This window comes from Oryzias latipes, chromosome 14 (assembly GCF_053564925.1).
Source record: "Oryzias latipes strain Hd-rR chromosome 14, Olatipes_Hd-rR_3.1".
NCBI lineage: Eukaryota > Metazoa > Chordata > Actinopteri > Beloniformes > Adrianichthyidae > Oryzias > Oryzias latipes.
Genome location: NC_136250.1, coordinates 22,369,117 through 22,385,959, shown reverse-complemented (window position 1 = coordinate 22,385,959; position 16,843 = coordinate 22,369,117). Strand labels below are relative to the sequence as shown.

Below are 16,843 nucleotides of genomic sequence, written 5' to 3'. Positions count from 1 at the left end.
GCAGCAGAGAAATGACAGGAACTCTCGGAGGAAAAGCAAGCACAGAGGGGTTGGAGATGATGAATAGCACGGCAGCTGGCAGGCATGAAACAGACACAGCGGTCCATATGACATTACCTGCGGGAGGGGTGGAGTTTTAAAGAGGGCCGGAGGGGCCATGAGTCCCTGCAGCAGAGTGGGAGAAGAGACGGAGAGGATGTTAACAAGAGGACAGACAAACTGATGGAGGGGCTTCATGCCCTCCTAATCCACACATCTATATGTTCATCTGTTGGATTTAAGGAACCATTTTGAACTGAACTATTCATAAACATAAAGAATCATTATTAAATCAGAAATGTTTTCCATCTTTTATGCACAGGAGCTTAAAACACCAGAAAAGCCAAAATGTCAGCTATCTTATATATTTCTTTAGGATCAGTATTTCTTTATCTTTTTTTCCCTCTAAATGCATGTCGGTTTGTTTATAAAAGTTAATTTAACTGATTTATGTTATACTACAATTATTAAAGGACAGGGTTACAAAATGGGAAGTTTTTGCAAACTGGAGAAAATGTTCCCCCTTAAGGACCCACTCTGATGAAAATCATGTTTCTAACATGGAAAAAAAATCAATTTCTGTGTATTTCTTTATTCAAATGATCGTAAATCAGGAGCAGATGCAAAAATTATTATCATTTTTTTAAATTTAGTTTTACTTTAATTTTTATTTTATTTTATTTGAAAAAGGTCATATTTGTTACATAGAAAATACCCTGGGCGGGCCACAAGCTCCCTGCTCTGCTCCATTCCGATGCATCCACCTGCAGACAAATAGATCCACTTACGTCTTTGTTTTCATCGTCTGAGCTGGAATCTGGATCTGAACTGTACGGCTGGATAGCTCTAATGTTGCTCACCATTTTTATTGCACTGTTACTGTTAAATTAGGATTGTGAGGGGCTATGAGGTTGCAGGAGAGAGTGTAAACAGATGGATGATGGGAAGGGAAGGTGAGGTTGCTACGCACAGATGATCCCGCCTACAACTCAGAAGCAAATTTCTAATGAGCTACTGCTGCTCTGCAGAAACTACGTTCTAGAAAACGACAGATTTTTTTGATCTTGGCTTAAGATGGCATCATCTCAAATAAAAGACCATTGGGAACGCTTTTGCAAAAGATCAAAAGATGATCTGCGTGGGTCTTTAAATTACTACCAAGAACTTTTTCTGCTCCAATCAAATGATATTGTTTTCCCCATTTACATAGAGGATTTTCCAACAGCTGTGTTCTCATAGTTATCCTGAATACAGCCAGAATGACTGCATAAAAAACGAAAAAAGAATTATTTCTGATTTGCTTGTGTGACAAGAAAAGATCAGAATCTATTTAGCTTCCTTGTCTTGTTAGCTTCCGGCTTCACACATCACAGGCTCAGCTTGAACCTTGTGGAGTTGTGGTTGTTTGCAGCTGTAGCTTCAAGCCTGTTCAGTACATTTCCTTCCAATTCACTTTATTAAAAATGCTCTCGCTTCTCACAGCCTTGCTGTGCTTCTCTCACTTTATTCTACACGCTCTTAAAGGGGGCACACTGGTCGTCCTTCATCACATCTCATCATTAGCAACCATGCCAGCAACAGAAGAAGACTTGGGGAGCTGCGTGCAGCGTCTGAACTGTGCACATTCAGGCTGGACTGTTAAACATTCATACCAGCTAGCCTGTGATTTTGTATTCACTTTGATGAAAAATCCTGTCTTTTTTCCTTCAACAAGTCCTCAGGTTCCACCTGGTGTTATAGGAAAACATGAAAGATCTGGGAGCTTTGAAGAAAATTCTACACTTGAGGTGCCTCCATATTCCTAGAAGCATTCGTGTAAAAATATGAAACAACAATCCTTTCTACAATGGAAAACTTGTCATGTCAAGTCTTTTTTTTGTTCAATTCATTTTCTGGAAGTTGCAGTGTTTTTCTCTTCCATAGGGGGGCAGTATTGTTTCAGACAGACCACATGTCCTCAGAAAACATTTTCACCTTAAAAAGCAGCTCAGACTAACCAAGAAAGCTCTAGTCTAATAGAAGAGAAGCACGCAATATTGAGAATTTTGAGGTTGCGCCTTCAGTGCAACAAGCCCTGAAAAGGACTCCAAACCCCATCATGTGCCAGAGGGGCCCCCAGGGGGCAACAATAGATACTCAGCCCTGCTTGGTTTTCCTTTCACCTGTGTGAGTTCAAACTGCATGATGGAACGAGGGGATGAAATACTTTCCCATTTGAAGTTTTTTTTTTTTTTTTTTAACAAACCAGGAAATTAAAGGTCAGCCTGAAGCCCTGTTTGCTCCAGATAGTTCTGCATCACCCTGACTCCTTCCAGCCCTGCGACCAGCGCACACAAACGCTTTTAAAGGCTGTAAGTTATGCTGCATTCAATCAGGGAATGAATTATGGTGCTATGACAACACTAAGTAGCAGCTGCTGTGGAAGCAAGAAGGAGTACAAGTCAACCTGCTAGACAGAAAGGGGAGTCAGGTGTGAAGTACAGATCTCTGTCAGTCTAAAGCAACATCTGCAGCAGCACTGGGTGATGCAAGAAACGAATTATATAAGAGCGATGAGGACATGATGTGCTTTTTTGCAGGCGGGAGCATGCCAGCTTACATGAGCAGACTGCCGGGGGCAGACATGGACCTCTCCTCCCTCCTGCTCGGACTCTCAAACGGGTTACTGAAGGAGCGCTTCCTCAGCATGGCCTTCACCAGGATCTGAAGACAACGACACAAACGTTTTAGAGGAGGCTGGTGCCCACTGACACGTGTTCAGAAAGAAAGGGCCTGGTGAATAACCTCCTCCCTGAGCCCAGGCCAGCTGATAGTTAATTCATGTTTAATCATTTATGAACATTATAAGTGAGGCTTTGCATATAAATTCCAGTTTAAGCTGCAGTGCAGATAAAAACAAAGGCAAATACTGAGCTGGCTGTTTGGTATGCAGTGTGGAAACCAAAAAAACCTGAGTGAAAATTCATTTTGTGAATTAGATTTTTTAACCAGAAAGAAAATACTGGTTTATTTCCTCATTTAATCCTCAGCTTTTTGTTTATAACTAAATAATGAAAATCAAAAACTGATAGATGACTGGCATGTGAACCACAGTGCAGACAAGGGGAAGCAAAAGGTTCAGTTTCTCTTGTTTGGAATTCTTTTAATAATGAACATTAAATGATCAATACATTAAAGGCATTAATTGTTGGGAAGATGCACTACGTCGTTAGGAATCATTTTGCATCTTTTTAAATCTCTTCATAATCACTCTCATTTAAAGACCCACTCCGATGAAAATTGTGTTTTAGCATGTTTTTATGGGATTTTCCAATGATGTATATAAAAAATAAGCTCACAATTACATTTGTGAGTCTTTCTTTATTCAAATGACTGTGAATCAGGAACAGACAAAATAATGGCATTAAAAAAATGTGTATCTGTTATGTAAAGAATACTCTGGATCACAAGCTCCCTGATCTGCTCCATTCTGATGCATCTCCTTGTAGACAATAGATGTATGTCTTTGTTTTCCAAGCTGGTGTCTGGCTCAAAACTGTATGGCTGGAAAGCTCTGATATTGCTCGCCATTTTTTTTCAAATAACTGATGTGAAGTTGGGGGTGTGAGAGGCTGTAACCTCTCCAGAAACTCCCAGATAGAAACACATGCTTTGGACATTTACTGTGAAAATGTAGTGCAAACAAATATTAGCCTGTCACTGCCTATATGCATACTAGAATCACCCAAATAATTGAAAATAATACACTTTGTAAAACTCGATCCTACATTTTCTGTACACGTCGTACATAAAATCAGCATCCGGGTGGAATGTTTCTTACCACGGCAGAGAGGCTGGGAACAAACTTCACAGAGTTCTGGATCTCCTCCTCCGTCACCTCCACCACAGAACAGTGCTCCTCTTCCAGGGGCAAAGGTTCAGTGCCCCCTTTGGTTACCCACTGATCCACCTAAACACACGGAGAGGCGTTGTGTCAGCAGACAGCCTAAAGCTCACTCAGAGCTGGGACTCCATTAGGTCTGAGATCTGCAGCAGGCGTCGTGGTTTAATTCTCCATAAGAGGCTTTAGTCTCTGTGTTCTGAGTGTTGATTCATGCTGTAAATATGTCAGAGTGCCTGCAGGTTTTAATCGTGACTTCTGTACGACATACTGTCCTGCTTTATTTAGAAGCTTCACATACAGAGATTAATGATTGAACACGCCTTACCAGCTAAGCACGGTTTTTTTATGCTAAGTGACAGAAACCAAAGATGAACAGGCTTGAACTGAAGCTTCTGACAGTGATGACTTTATCATGCTACATGTTTTTCAGAGAGGACATGATGTCGTTATAGCTCATCCTCCTCTGTGAGGAAGATCGCCAACTTCGAGGACTGCTGAGAAAATGTCACATCATGAAAAAAGACTGAAACTGCAACACTATAGACTGGATTGTGAAGAGAGGCCTGGCTGCAGACAAGATGGCATCATTGGCTGGAAGTGGAAATTATACAACTTACCCCAACTCAAAAGTGTTCAAAATTGTAAAAAGATTGTCATTATGTTTTTTTTTTTTTTTGAGTGATATGGGGGTACTTCCGATTCTCGTTGAAGACTTTGGGTCTGGACGTTGATGTATGCAGCCCGGTCCTCTTGGGATTTGGAATGAGTGCTAAGTTTTGGATCAACCTTTATCCTCTTCCCATAGCTTCAGGTCCTTCATTTTTTGCTTCTCCTTCTCAAAATGCAGTTTCAACAAGTAAACTGATTCTTCTTTTTTGATGGCCTTATAGAAACACACCACATTGAACAAGCTTTTAAATGATATATTTTGTAAAGTTTTGCCCTGTGGAGACTGGTGACCTGTCCTGGGTGTACAACGGCTTTGCCCAACAGTGGCCGGACAAGGCTCTGGCAACCCCGTGACCCCGAAAGGGACACAGCTGGTTAAGAAAATGGATGAACTGTAAAAGTTTTATATAACTGCACATAATATGGTAAAATGCTGCATCTCTCTGAGTTTTCTTAACAGGATCTACATGATGCCAGTGTTTGTGCATGACATCCACAAGGCCTCATTATCTCTTTTCCATTAACGGTCTCTGGTGAAAATGTCTTAGTGACACATGACTAGACCGTGTCAATGGAAATATGGACGAGAGTGAAGGACGTCATTTGTCCGGTCCTAAACTCCCCAAGTGGCCCTAAAGATTGATGAACTCAATAGTAGCACTGATCACCTCGGAGACAAACAGGTCTGATCATGCCCAGCAGTTAGAGGCGCCCTGCTGCACGTATGAGAGTCAATCAGCGCATCAGAGGCCATTCACTGGCTTCAACGGGGCTGAAGTGTTGTTTTTCGTTGCAGATTACCTTGATCTCAGGGATGGTGATTCTGGTGTCGGGGTTCTTATCCAGCATCCGCAAGATCAGAGTCCGCAGCGCTTCACTGATCTCTGGTCTACAGAGACACAGAGTAAGATTCTGAGACATGTTTCCGAGACTTTATTTATGAAAGAACACAAGCAGATTGTTGATAGGAAAGTATAAAAGGCTAAATTTATCTTCTTTATTTTTCATCATTATTATTATGTTTGATACTTAAAACTTTAGCATCATCTTTTTTTCATGAAAAAAATATTCTTTGGCAGAAAGACTGGCAGAAAGAGCAAACCAGCCTGTCAGAGATTAAAAAAGGACACTTTTATCACAGTAACACAACATTGATGTCAGATCTAATGCACAGACAGAAAGCAAACTTCCCCACGTTTACAAAATGGCATAAGTGCCACTTCATATAAGAACAATTACAGGTAATACTTTTCATATTTTACATTTTCTTACTTCATAAGAGGAACCATGGTATAAAAAAAAAAAATTATGCCCCAAAGCAGAATTCCTTTAACTTGCTAAACCAACATCTCAGGATTTTCAATCAAAAACACATCTGACTATTAGGTTATAGATAAAATCTGAAGATGGATCTTTCACTATGCGGACTCACTAAAAGAATTAGTAAATCTTTACTTACTACTTTAATTACTAAACCTGAAACAAACTAGTTGTGAAATTATGGGAAAATCCTCAAACAAAACAGTTTTATTTATCAACCCTGTTATTTCATCAAAGAATTGATAGAATTTTCTTTTTTTTTTAATGTAGATGTTTTCAACCATTTGATGAAATCTAAATTGCAATATTACTTTTGAATGAGATATAGAAATTAATAAATACATTATGCTATGTTGGGTAAATTGGAATGTATTTTATTCACTTCAATGTTAATTTAGGATGTAAAACAAAACTCACATTTGATTCATACATTTAATATGGTGTAACTGTACCCTAAAGAAATAAATATCAACAAATTTAGTATTTTTTTTTGAAACAGTAAGAAGTCATTTAAAAAAAAACATGACAATAGATGAGTTATTCTCAACCCATGTTTTGAAAATGATCAAAATTAACTAATTTAGCTGGAGTCAAAAGATCCATCATGACGTTCACAGTGACAGCATTTGTTGCAATAAAACCCTGATTTGTTTGAGGTAAATTACCAGCAAACCACATCTTCATCTAAATGACATGAAGATGCAAACGCCCCCTTGGATTCTGTGAAGCTTTTCAGGTGACATGAGAGCTGATTAGACAACAAAAAAACAGCGTGATAGCTGCAGAAATGGGTCAGAACCTCATCGTCATGAAGGGGGCAGGCAGCTGAGATGAACAGTACTGACTGAACAATGACCCAATCAGTTCTCAATTACTTTAAATCCCCATTTAGAGGAGTGTTAACACAGATCTTTTTTAATGTATGTGGAATGTTGGTAGCGTCTGCTGGGAAAGCAGATTTACAACTATGATTGTACCAAGGAAGGACAGCATTTATTGTAAGAAAAAAAAAAGGTCCTTTAACCCCCTCACCCATTGAAGTTTGGTCCCTTTATAGATTTATTCAACTGGAGAAAAACTCACACATCTGTTTTTTTTAGCATCACCTGAGAGGACCTGTGAGCTTTTCCAAACCTCTTCTTTAAGAGATCTGGGAGTTCTATCAGCAAATAGGTGTGGAACTTCTGTTGCTTTCATACACTTTTAATGACAGATGGGTGACATTTAAAGCGCACTCGTACTAAATGCCTTTCAAGTTCCCATCGCTACAGCCTGTGGGAAGTCAAGCAAAGTATAGATGCGATAAAAGCCACTGGCAAGAGTGATGAGGAGGAAAACGCAGAGGCTGTTGGCTTACTGAAGCACTGCAGATTTATTTTTTCTGACATAGAAAGGGAGAATACAAAGAACACTGCATGAAATTGACTCACGTTTCTGGGAAATCCACAGGCTTGGTCTTTATCTTATTGTGCAAAGCCAGTATGTACTCGTCGATAAATGGACACTGCAGGCAGAGCAGGGAATGAAAAACCACAAGAAAAGCACACTGAATAACCTCTACTGCCCCTTTAAAGACCCACTCCGATGAAAATTGTGTTTTTGGTGTTATTAACATGTTCTTGTGGCATTTTTCTGATGATGGAGGACATTTATCAAGAAAATTCAATCAATGTACGTCTTTGTTTTCCTCGTCTGAGCTGGCATTGGGTAAAAACTGTACGGCGGGATAGCTCCAATATTGCTCACCATTTTTGTTGCACTGATAATGTTAGGTTGGGGGGGCTGAGGGGCTGTAAGCTAGCAGGAGAGTGGAATACAGAGCACTCAGTTATGGGTGATGGGAAGGGGGAGTGGGATAGCTCTGCACCAACAGTCGCAAGTCAGAGGCAAATATTTAATGAACTCCTGCTGCTCTGCTGTAACTATGTCCTAGAAAATGATTGTTTTTCGGAGTTTTTCAGCTAAAAAAAGCATAATTATAATTAAACGACCACTGGGAACACTTTGAAAATAGATCAAAAGATGATTGGAGTGGGACTTTAACACCAACACAACAAAAGATAACAGCAATTAGCATCAATTGTTCAATTAACCAAATGATTTTTTTCTGAAAGTTCTTCTATGAAGAATTAAAAAGGCGGCAAAGACGGTTCTCGCTGCCATGCCACTGTGTTAACAAGCCAGGGAGGGAGTGTGAAACAAACACCTAACCAGGCTACTGTTGCCACTTGTGGGCCGCAGGCTGACAAATGAGTGAGGGATGGAAAATGTTCAGGGCTTGCCTTTCCAAAGACGAAGCAGTAGAGAGTGACTCCCATGGCCCACACATCCAGTGCCTTAAAAAAAGTGCAAACAATGACATAAAAGACAGATTAATGGCAAAAATCCACATTTACACAGGTTAGTATGATGATATAAATAAATGAAATTGCTTTTGATATACAGGTATAAAACGTGTCTAAAATCAGCTGTCTTTAAGAAGGATTTGCCAAATCGGATAGAAGAGCCTCGGTTGTTGCCCGTGGGGCTGTTTGTGAGGCCGCCTCACCCTGACTGAGTTACCCACTGCACTCTCAGGACTGGCAACTCCCAGAGCTTCAGCAACGAGCCGGATATTCAGATTTCACCTCTGATTTACATGTTGTATAAAAAGGAAGGTTTAAGCAGACCAGACTCTGCAAGGCCAGACTAATCAGAGTAAGGAGCTCCAGGTCTGAGGACATTTCCTGAAAGCTGGACAAAACAGCAGGCTGAGGCACTTAAGTGGCTCTCACTCCCACAGAGTTTGACTGCAATCACATGTTCTATTCTGGTTTCTCTTTTAGAGGAAAAGCAAACTCTCCGGCTTCTTAGAAAAACAGTGGAGAAGGAAACGTAACCCATACAAGTTTAAGATTAGATCATAAGTGTTGGGCACATTTATGACCTGTTGCTACTAAAAGGCTCTAAATAAACTCTTCCTACATTCATTCAATCCTGGTGTTTGGATGAAGACATCTAAAATCACAATCAAACCTCAAACTAACGATTTTAACTATAATTTGAAACAACACTTGGGTGAAAGTTCACAACTCCTACTAATTTTGTCTTTTTATTCAATTAGAACCAAAACACAAGTGCATCTAAAAAAAATAACTGCAAACGTATGAAAAAAAAAGAATATAAAAGCAATTTAGGGAGGAAAAAATTATGTTCATTATAATGAAATTATTGTGTCAACAGTGCAGTTTGTCATTTGATCTGAACTTTTCCTTTGTGTCTTTCCACACAATTGCATGTGTCTGATTTGGTCTGACTAATAGAGGAATGCAAATATAATGCAGGGAGGGGGGAAGAAAAGTTATGGATAAAAAAAGCACAAGTGGTTTTCAAGGAGGAGCTAGAACTGGTTTTTGGAGAGCGGATGGTTCTCTCAGATGACTAGACAGCTATACAGTCATTAAGCTCCTGTCTACAACCCTCAGCACGTTGGAACAACCCAAAACCCCACAGCACCCATTCTGGTCGACCCTCCATAAAGGTGCATGTAACTAAGGCTTAAAATTGATAAAGAATGGTTGAATCTGCTAAAGGTGCATTTGTTCACCAACAATGGATGAAGTGTCTCTAAGACTCATGCAGACCTTTTTATAGAATGTCTTTTATGTTTGATTAAAAACAATCCTAAACTACTTTATGTCCACTTCGCAGCATCATGACCCTTCATAAAAAGATAAAGTATGACTGAATTACTAAAAACTATATAGAGCACTATGTGTGGTGAATAGTGAAAGAATTCAAAGACAACAAGTCAAACTAAATGACAATATTAGTAAACTGAAAAGAAAAATGTAGAACCTTGAATCTCATGACTTTTAGGCCACTTGGATGTGTGGTGAGACATTTCAAGAAGAACCTTCACCCACTTAAATGCCAAATTAAACAGGAACTTACTGTTTGTTATATTTATGAAAAACGTACATATGTTGAAATAAAAAGCGTTCCATTTCTGAACTCATGTGTACTGGGGACCGCTGTTGGTACACATTCTAACTAAAAAGGCCTAAAATCCTCCTGTTCTGGGTTTCAAGCAACATCTCCACCTTATGCTTGATGGCTTACTTTTCCACTGAAGCTCTTGTGCTTCTCTGAGAGGGTCTCTGGTGCCATGAAGGCAGGGGTGCCAGCGGTGCTGGACAGTAACGCATCATTCCCCTCAAACTGGTTGCTGACTCCGAAGTCGGCTATCTTCACGTGACCATCATCGCCCAGTAACAAGTTAGAAGGCTTGATATCCCGGTGGATAATCTTCTGATAATGCACTGGGAAAGAAGAAGAAAAAGAATCACTTTTTTTAGATTTCAGTCAGAAAAAAGTGAAGCTGAAACTATTTTTACCCCCTGGCTAATAATGAATAAATGAATGCCTGAATGGTCTAATTTAATGGTAATAATAATAGATCCTATTGAATATATTTTTTTTAAATTATTCCTATTTTACATCCTTTCCTTTCAAGATTGGTGAAATATTATTTCATTATATGAAACAGAGACATTTACTATTACATATTTAAAGATGAACATGAAAATCTAAAAACAGCTTTCCTCTTCAAATGAGTTCCTCCTTTAGCCTCAACCATTGACTGTATATGAGAACTGGACTGAGTGATCCCCTCCCCCCTGGCGTCCCAAACAAGAAGTACCCGCTTGCTCCAAGAAGTCGAAATCCCACAGACTTCTATAAAAAATAAACAGCTATTACTCAGTCATTCCCTGTCAGAATAACCATTCTTACTCTGACACCTTTTTTTTAACGTGTTCTTGCTAATCCTTTTTTTGCATATTTTTTTCTTTATTGAAAATTATTGAAGTTATAATCTGACCAATCAGATGCCTCAATAAAAGTAGGTGGTCTAGCATTTAACGCTTGAAACGTTTGACGGATATCGTGCTGGCCGCTTTCAAGTGGTAGGGATGTGGACTTTCAACAAGCTCACTTATGGTTGGTGAGAGTGGTTGCCATAGAAACAATGACTCAGAGGGACTTAAAGCAACCCCTGCTCACTGACCTTGTCTGGCTCCAACATGTCAGTGCTGTTATAGTGAAAAAATGGCGACAGAATTGACTTCTTTGGGTTGAAGCCGGAACTAAACTGTTCTCTGCAGATGACGTCACACTCACTCAGTCCAGTTCTTTTCTACAAAATCTTTCTGCTTATTTTTTCACATTTCTTTTCTGCTAGAAAAGTGTTCAGAGGACAAACATTCATCTGCAAAAACTTTATAGTAGATAAGATGCAGTAGAGTGAAATAATAATCACGTCTAGGGGAAATGATTGTCATTACTTTGGGTCTGATTGCTGCTGTAAGAGAAAGATGTAAGGACCGAGAACAGGAGGTCAACCAGGACCACAGGTTAAGTACATCTCTTAACAGCCTTCAGGATCAAAACTCTGCACTCTGTCCTGATGGGATAAGCGGAGCATTCTCATCTGCGCACTGAGCTAGGAGGCACTTGACTTCTTCAAGGACTCTGTAGTTACATGATGTTACCATAATAACGCTCGAACATGCACTGATGAGGAATAACTGCTCACTTTTAACATTTATTCAAACCACTTATATGGGACTTGCTTTATGTTGGACTGTCAAGAAAAGAAAAGATTGATGGAAACGTGCAACTTTTAGTTTCTTTTAGGGTGTTGAGATTCATTTTGATAACAGTTCGATTCATATCATAATTTGTTGGTTGACAATATGATTTATTGTCGATGTAGGTTCATTTTGAGCAATCTGATTCAATTGACTGACCTAAAATGGATCCAGGACATCTTTAGCCAAAACCTCAAGCAGTGAAACTCAGAGAGAAATACCTGGTTCGGAAGAGTGCAGGAAAAGTTTTCCAGATTCCTCTGGATTTCTTCAAGATAATCAAGTGTAAATTAAATATGTGTACAAACAAAAAAGTAAACAAGAATGAATATCAAATCCATTCACATTTTAGTTTCCTAAAGTTCAGACCACTGTTGTTTTTCCACATCTAAATAATCCAAAGGGAACATTATTAGAACATTCTAGCACACTGTATGGTCACATGACTTTGCTAAACACACATCACTTGACATCACGTGTGCTGTGATGCACTTCTTAGAAACATTTTAGAAAAATAAATCTACCATGCCTCAATACAAATGGTATTTTCCAAGATTTAGCTAATCAATTTGCTTCATTTTGAAATGCTTTTTTATTTTTATTTGTATTGGTCGATTGGATTAACATCTTGTCTCAGACAGATCGATCTGGTTGGATCATAGGAAAATAAATCAAATCATCGATTGAGTCGATTAATCGTTACACCCTTGGTTTGTTTCAGTGTCTGCAACAGTTCAAGGAAAAGCAAGTAGCAACATTTGACAAAAATCATTTCAAATAATTGAAATTGATGTACTACTGCAAAAAAAGAAAGAAAGAAAGAAAGAAATAATATAAAATAATCTGAGGTTCAAGACACATTAGGTAGAGGGAAGTGCTGCTAGAGCCAGAAGAACAGCAACCAACGATATTTCTTTCCTCAACTCCCTGAAAATTCTTTTACATCTGAAAATATGCAAACATGTTTCATCAAAATAAAGCTGCAATAAAGCTGCTGATCAACTTACAGTACTCTATTCCCAGGATGATGTCTCTAAAGTAAAGGCGAGCTTGTTCCTCAGAAAAAGGATGCTCTGCTGGTACTTCCATCACCGGACTGCAAATCCACGCCAGCAGCCAAAATGAAAGAAGAACATGTTCAGATTTTACTTGACTTTTTTTTTTTTTTTTCATTTTGAATACAATGATTTTATTCCACCTATCCCACTATATCCCCTTTGGTGTCACGGGGCTGCTGGAGCCAACTCATCTACTGTTGGATGAAGGCGGAGTACACCCTGAACAGGTCGCCCGGCTGTTGCTGGGTCACACACACTAATATGCACACCCAGTGACAATTTAGAGACACTAATGAACCTATGAAGCATGTTTTTGGACCCACACATGCACAATGATCACATGCAAACTCAAAACAGAAAGAACCCAGCAGGGATTTAAACCTTCTTGCTTTGAGGTGAGAGCGCTAACCACTATGCCACCATGCAGCCAAGAATTTATTCCTCAAAGGGAAATTAAGTCTATTCCTTAAACCCTTCCTTGGAAGCAGTCAAGACATAGCTTCCTTTTCACCCAGGAAGCAGAAAAATGGAAATTTCAGGTTGATTAAGGAGGCTCCGGCTGTTATGAATGACAAGGACCATCATTCTGTAATCAAACCAGCAACTCTCTGGCCACCATATACTTCTCCAGCCTTTAGGCCACATTCACACTCCCAAGTGAAGACTTTAACCTCAAACTACTAATAACATTTGACAAAAATCTCTCTTTTTTTTGGTGGAATTAGATTGGAATTAGAGATAAAAACAAAACAAAAAACTTTCTTCAAACAGGGAAACCTTCAGTCATAAATATTCTTTATTCAATATATTCATAAATATAGCAGACAGCAGAGCTGAAAGGTCCTGCAGATTTATCAGGTGGTGATTAATGACCTTGTTTTTTTCTGGAGACACTCCCTCCCCTCTGCTGCTGATTACCTGACTAGGTCCTTTAAAAGTCTGATTCTTTAAAGTGTTTGATTGATGACCCAATAGATTTCTCAGTGATGAACATCATGTTACTTTTAATTTTCTTTTTCTGTAATAACATCCTACAAGAGAAGAGTAAATCAAATCTTAAAAAGTGTTTGTTTTAAATTCTTTTGTTCACCATTCAACTTACAAATTCCCAGTTTAACCCCTTTATGCCTAAATTTATTTCCTATTATAAAAAAAATGTTCAGTATGTGTGTAACTTTGCAAGGTGACGCTAAATTAATCAGATTCCTGGATTAAATGGTAAATTGTGAATTAGCGACACACGACATACAAGGGTTTAAGGCTGTGTCACACAGCCACTACGTACATTTTTTGCGCATTTTGCACAAACGAAATTTCGGTCTTTCGTGATACATGCGTGATAAACATCATTCATAAGTGTTTCTTGTGTTCGTCATTCGTCTATGTGCGCAGATGTCCGTTGAGGGTTACGGCCAACGAGTCTTTACATGAATTCAGTCAGTTGAGAGTTACGCAGATCACGAGAATTTTACGTAGCTTATTCGCAATTATCAAGTGAATCTTACAAAATTGAGCGTGGTTTTTGCACGATGCAAATTTATAGCTTTCCCTGACCATTCAAAGTATGTTTAATGGACCTTTTTACGCATGAACCACTGATTAATATACTTTTACGTCGTGTATATGGTGTACATATCACCTTAAAATTATATATTTGAATCACTAATGAATTCTATAAAAAAAGCTTAATAGTCACGTACCGTTCATAATCTACGATGATCTACATGTGCTTCGTGTTTTTTTTAATTCGTGCTTCTTCCATGGTTTTATCGTGGTTTATTTGTGAAACATCTGTGAAAATTTTACAAAAATTGTAAAGACCACAACTTTTCTTATTTTTTCCAATTATATTCACGCATGACCAATTTTCGTCTGTGCAATATGTGCAAAATGTACGTAGTGGCTTTGATAAGATAAGATAAAAAACATTTTGTGGAAGTTTTGATACAGGATGTTATAATATTACCTCTCCACTGGTCTACTTTCAAATGTGAAAAATATCCTAACCAAAGTCTGGGTTATTCGTTTAAATGCTTTTATACACAACTAAATCAATAAGAGAATAAAATCCAGTCCAAGAATGACAAAAAGCAAAAATGACCACCTTAAAAGGGATCATGAGCAAATGAAAACATCAATAGCCATTGATTAAATCCAAAACCCCCTTGCTACATTTTTGCTATTTGCAAGAAAAATATCAAACACTTTGCTCATTGTTTAATTCAGAAGATGAACCCATTGTCCAAATATTTGGGGGATTAACTCTTAAGGCAACAATCGTGTTAACTGTAAAGGAGCTGCTTTGGCAGCTATATTTAGTCAGAACTGCAGAAGCAAAGCATCTTTTGATTCAGTTCTGTTACTATTAGGATAAATGTACAACAGATTTCTATATTTACAAACGAGAAACTGATTTAAATTCATCCCAAATCTTTTTCTGTTCGTGGTGTGGAAAGAAACAGCAGAAGCATTGGGCTGAAGGCACCGCATGGCTGTCTGCCATCACTTAAGGCTGTGAAAGCATCAGAACATTGGGCCTGCTTTAAAGCTCGTGATGAAAAAACACTTAAACATGCTCAGCTTGGAGGGGAAATGCTGCAGACACCGAGGCTGCAAAAGCAAGGTGCAAAATCAGAGATGATTCCAAAATAAAAGGGCATGCTCTGTACTCACCCCTTGGGCATGAGCTCAAACACTGTGAGGTAAACGGGAGGAGACGGAGAGAGGAGACACATGTAAGATCAAACATTGAACTCATTAGTTCACACATCTGTATGTGACCGCGGCTGATCCCTCTCATTAACAGTTCCATGTTCCTTTCCAACTAACAGAAAGATTTCTGCAGAAAGCGTGAGTCCTGAGGCAGCGTGGAGGATCTGCGCTCTAAATAAATTACACAAATGGTTGTTGACGGCATAAAGGGGCCGACGGCAACAGAGAGATGACAGAAAACAAGTGCATACCCATGTGGAGGTTGTCGTCTGATGGATCGTCCAGCACCTGCAATTTCAACAACAGACACAGATGAAGCATGGGATGTCAGGAGAAAATAGAAACCCCTTTCATCTCTAGATTTGATCAAATACTGACAGAAGGAACATGTGCAGTTTTTATTTCAAAGGCTCGCAAATGTTTAACAGATGACAACAACAGTTTGTTACTGTGACAATGATAAATGTGTGAAATAATAGAACAGAACTTAGTATCACTGAGATTTATAATTAAATTAGCTTTATGGTTTCATAAAGGATGGGGTGCAGAGGTCACCCTCTGACAAAAAAATTGCAGGTTTGGTTCCCGCACCGGCCCGCCAGTGAGTCAAAGTGTCCTTGGGCCAGACACTGAACCCCACCGCTGGTTATAGATCGGCGCCAGTATTCGGCAGCGGAGCTGAAATCAGTGTGTGATTGTGCGTGTGTATGAGTGTGAATGGGAATGTAACTGTAAAGTGCTTTGGGACTTTTAAGAAGGTAGTAAAGCGCTCTATAAATATACGCTATTTACCCCATTTAAACCTTGGAGAACCTACTGGGACAAATTTGGCCGCAGTTCTTTTTTTGTTACCCCAATTTCTTTTGTCATTTAATTTTTCATTTTAATTTTCATGCTTCTATTTTTTGTTTTTTTGGCCGCTGTTAATTCTGCTTACAATAATGTATTAGGGCCACTAAGAAAGCAATATATAAATATAGGAGAGTAAAGTTGCAAAATTATTAGAAAAAGTCAAAATATTACAAGAATAAAGTCGTACAACTAAGTTTTAATTTTACAAGAAAAAAAGTCATGCTTTTTAAAAAATAAAATTGTATTTTTACAAAACAAAGTTGTAAATTTATTTAAAAAAAAGTTAAGCATATTCAACGAGATTCTTGATCCGGGTTATTTCCACGCAATTTTCTGAATTTCTGCAACACAAATCAAACAGGTAATGTTCAATTGACAAACAAAAAACAAACGGAGACATTTTATGTTTGATATAACAGACTTTTTCCTTTAAAAACTACTAATTTTTAAGCATAAATTTACAATTTCATTCTCCTAAATTGTTAGTTTACAACTTGAAAGTAAAAACTTTCTCTCACCATTTTAGGACTATATTCTCATAATATATATACACCGGCATATATATTTTTTATTGTGGCCCTGACGCCCCACCATAGCTACCTAAAATGAGAAGAAAAAAAAGGAAAATTCATTTTAAAAGTCCAGAAGAAAATTGTTCCTGGGTTCTCCAGAGTTGAACA

General features: G+C 38.5%; 1 protein-coding gene and 1 long non-coding RNA gene across 3 annotated transcripts in view; one reads left to right on the top strand and one right to left on the bottom strand.

Moving 5' to 3' along the window:
- The window catches only part of camkk1a (calcium/calmodulin-dependent protein kinase kinase 1, alpha a), a 77,271-nt gene that overhangs the window by 5,777 nt on the left and 54,651 nt on the right, over nucleotides 1–16,843 (bottom strand). The window contains exons 7-16 of one of the 2 annotated variants that reach the window (XM_004076707.5): nucleotides 15,563–15,599; nucleotides 15,273–15,294; nucleotides 12,549–12,637; nucleotides 10,013–10,212; nucleotides 8,194–8,247; nucleotides 7,342–7,415; nucleotides 5,393–5,480; nucleotides 3,860–3,988; nucleotides 2,639–2,742; nucleotides 118–165 (exon numbers count right to left, since the gene is read on the bottom strand). In XM_004076707.5, coding sequence (XP_004076755.2) covers nucleotides 118–165; nucleotides 2,639–2,742; nucleotides 3,860–3,988; nucleotides 5,393–5,480; nucleotides 7,342–7,415; nucleotides 8,194–8,247; nucleotides 10,013–10,212; nucleotides 12,549–12,637; nucleotides 15,273–15,294; nucleotides 15,563–15,599 — 845 coding nt within the window. The remainder of the gene's footprint in view (nucleotides 1–117; nucleotides 166–2,638; nucleotides 2,743–3,859; nucleotides 3,989–5,392; nucleotides 5,481–7,341; nucleotides 7,416–8,193; nucleotides 8,248–10,012; nucleotides 10,213–12,548; nucleotides 12,638–15,272; nucleotides 15,295–15,562; nucleotides 15,600–16,843) is intronic. The other variant, XM_020709044.3, reaches the window with a different exon arrangement.
- LOC144983586 (uncharacterized) lies at nucleotides 2,259–3,796 on the top strand. The gene is made up of 2 exons (XR_013647319.1): nucleotides 2,259–2,390; nucleotides 2,619–3,796. It is a non-coding gene; the product is annotated as an uncharacterized LOC144983586 (long non-coding RNA).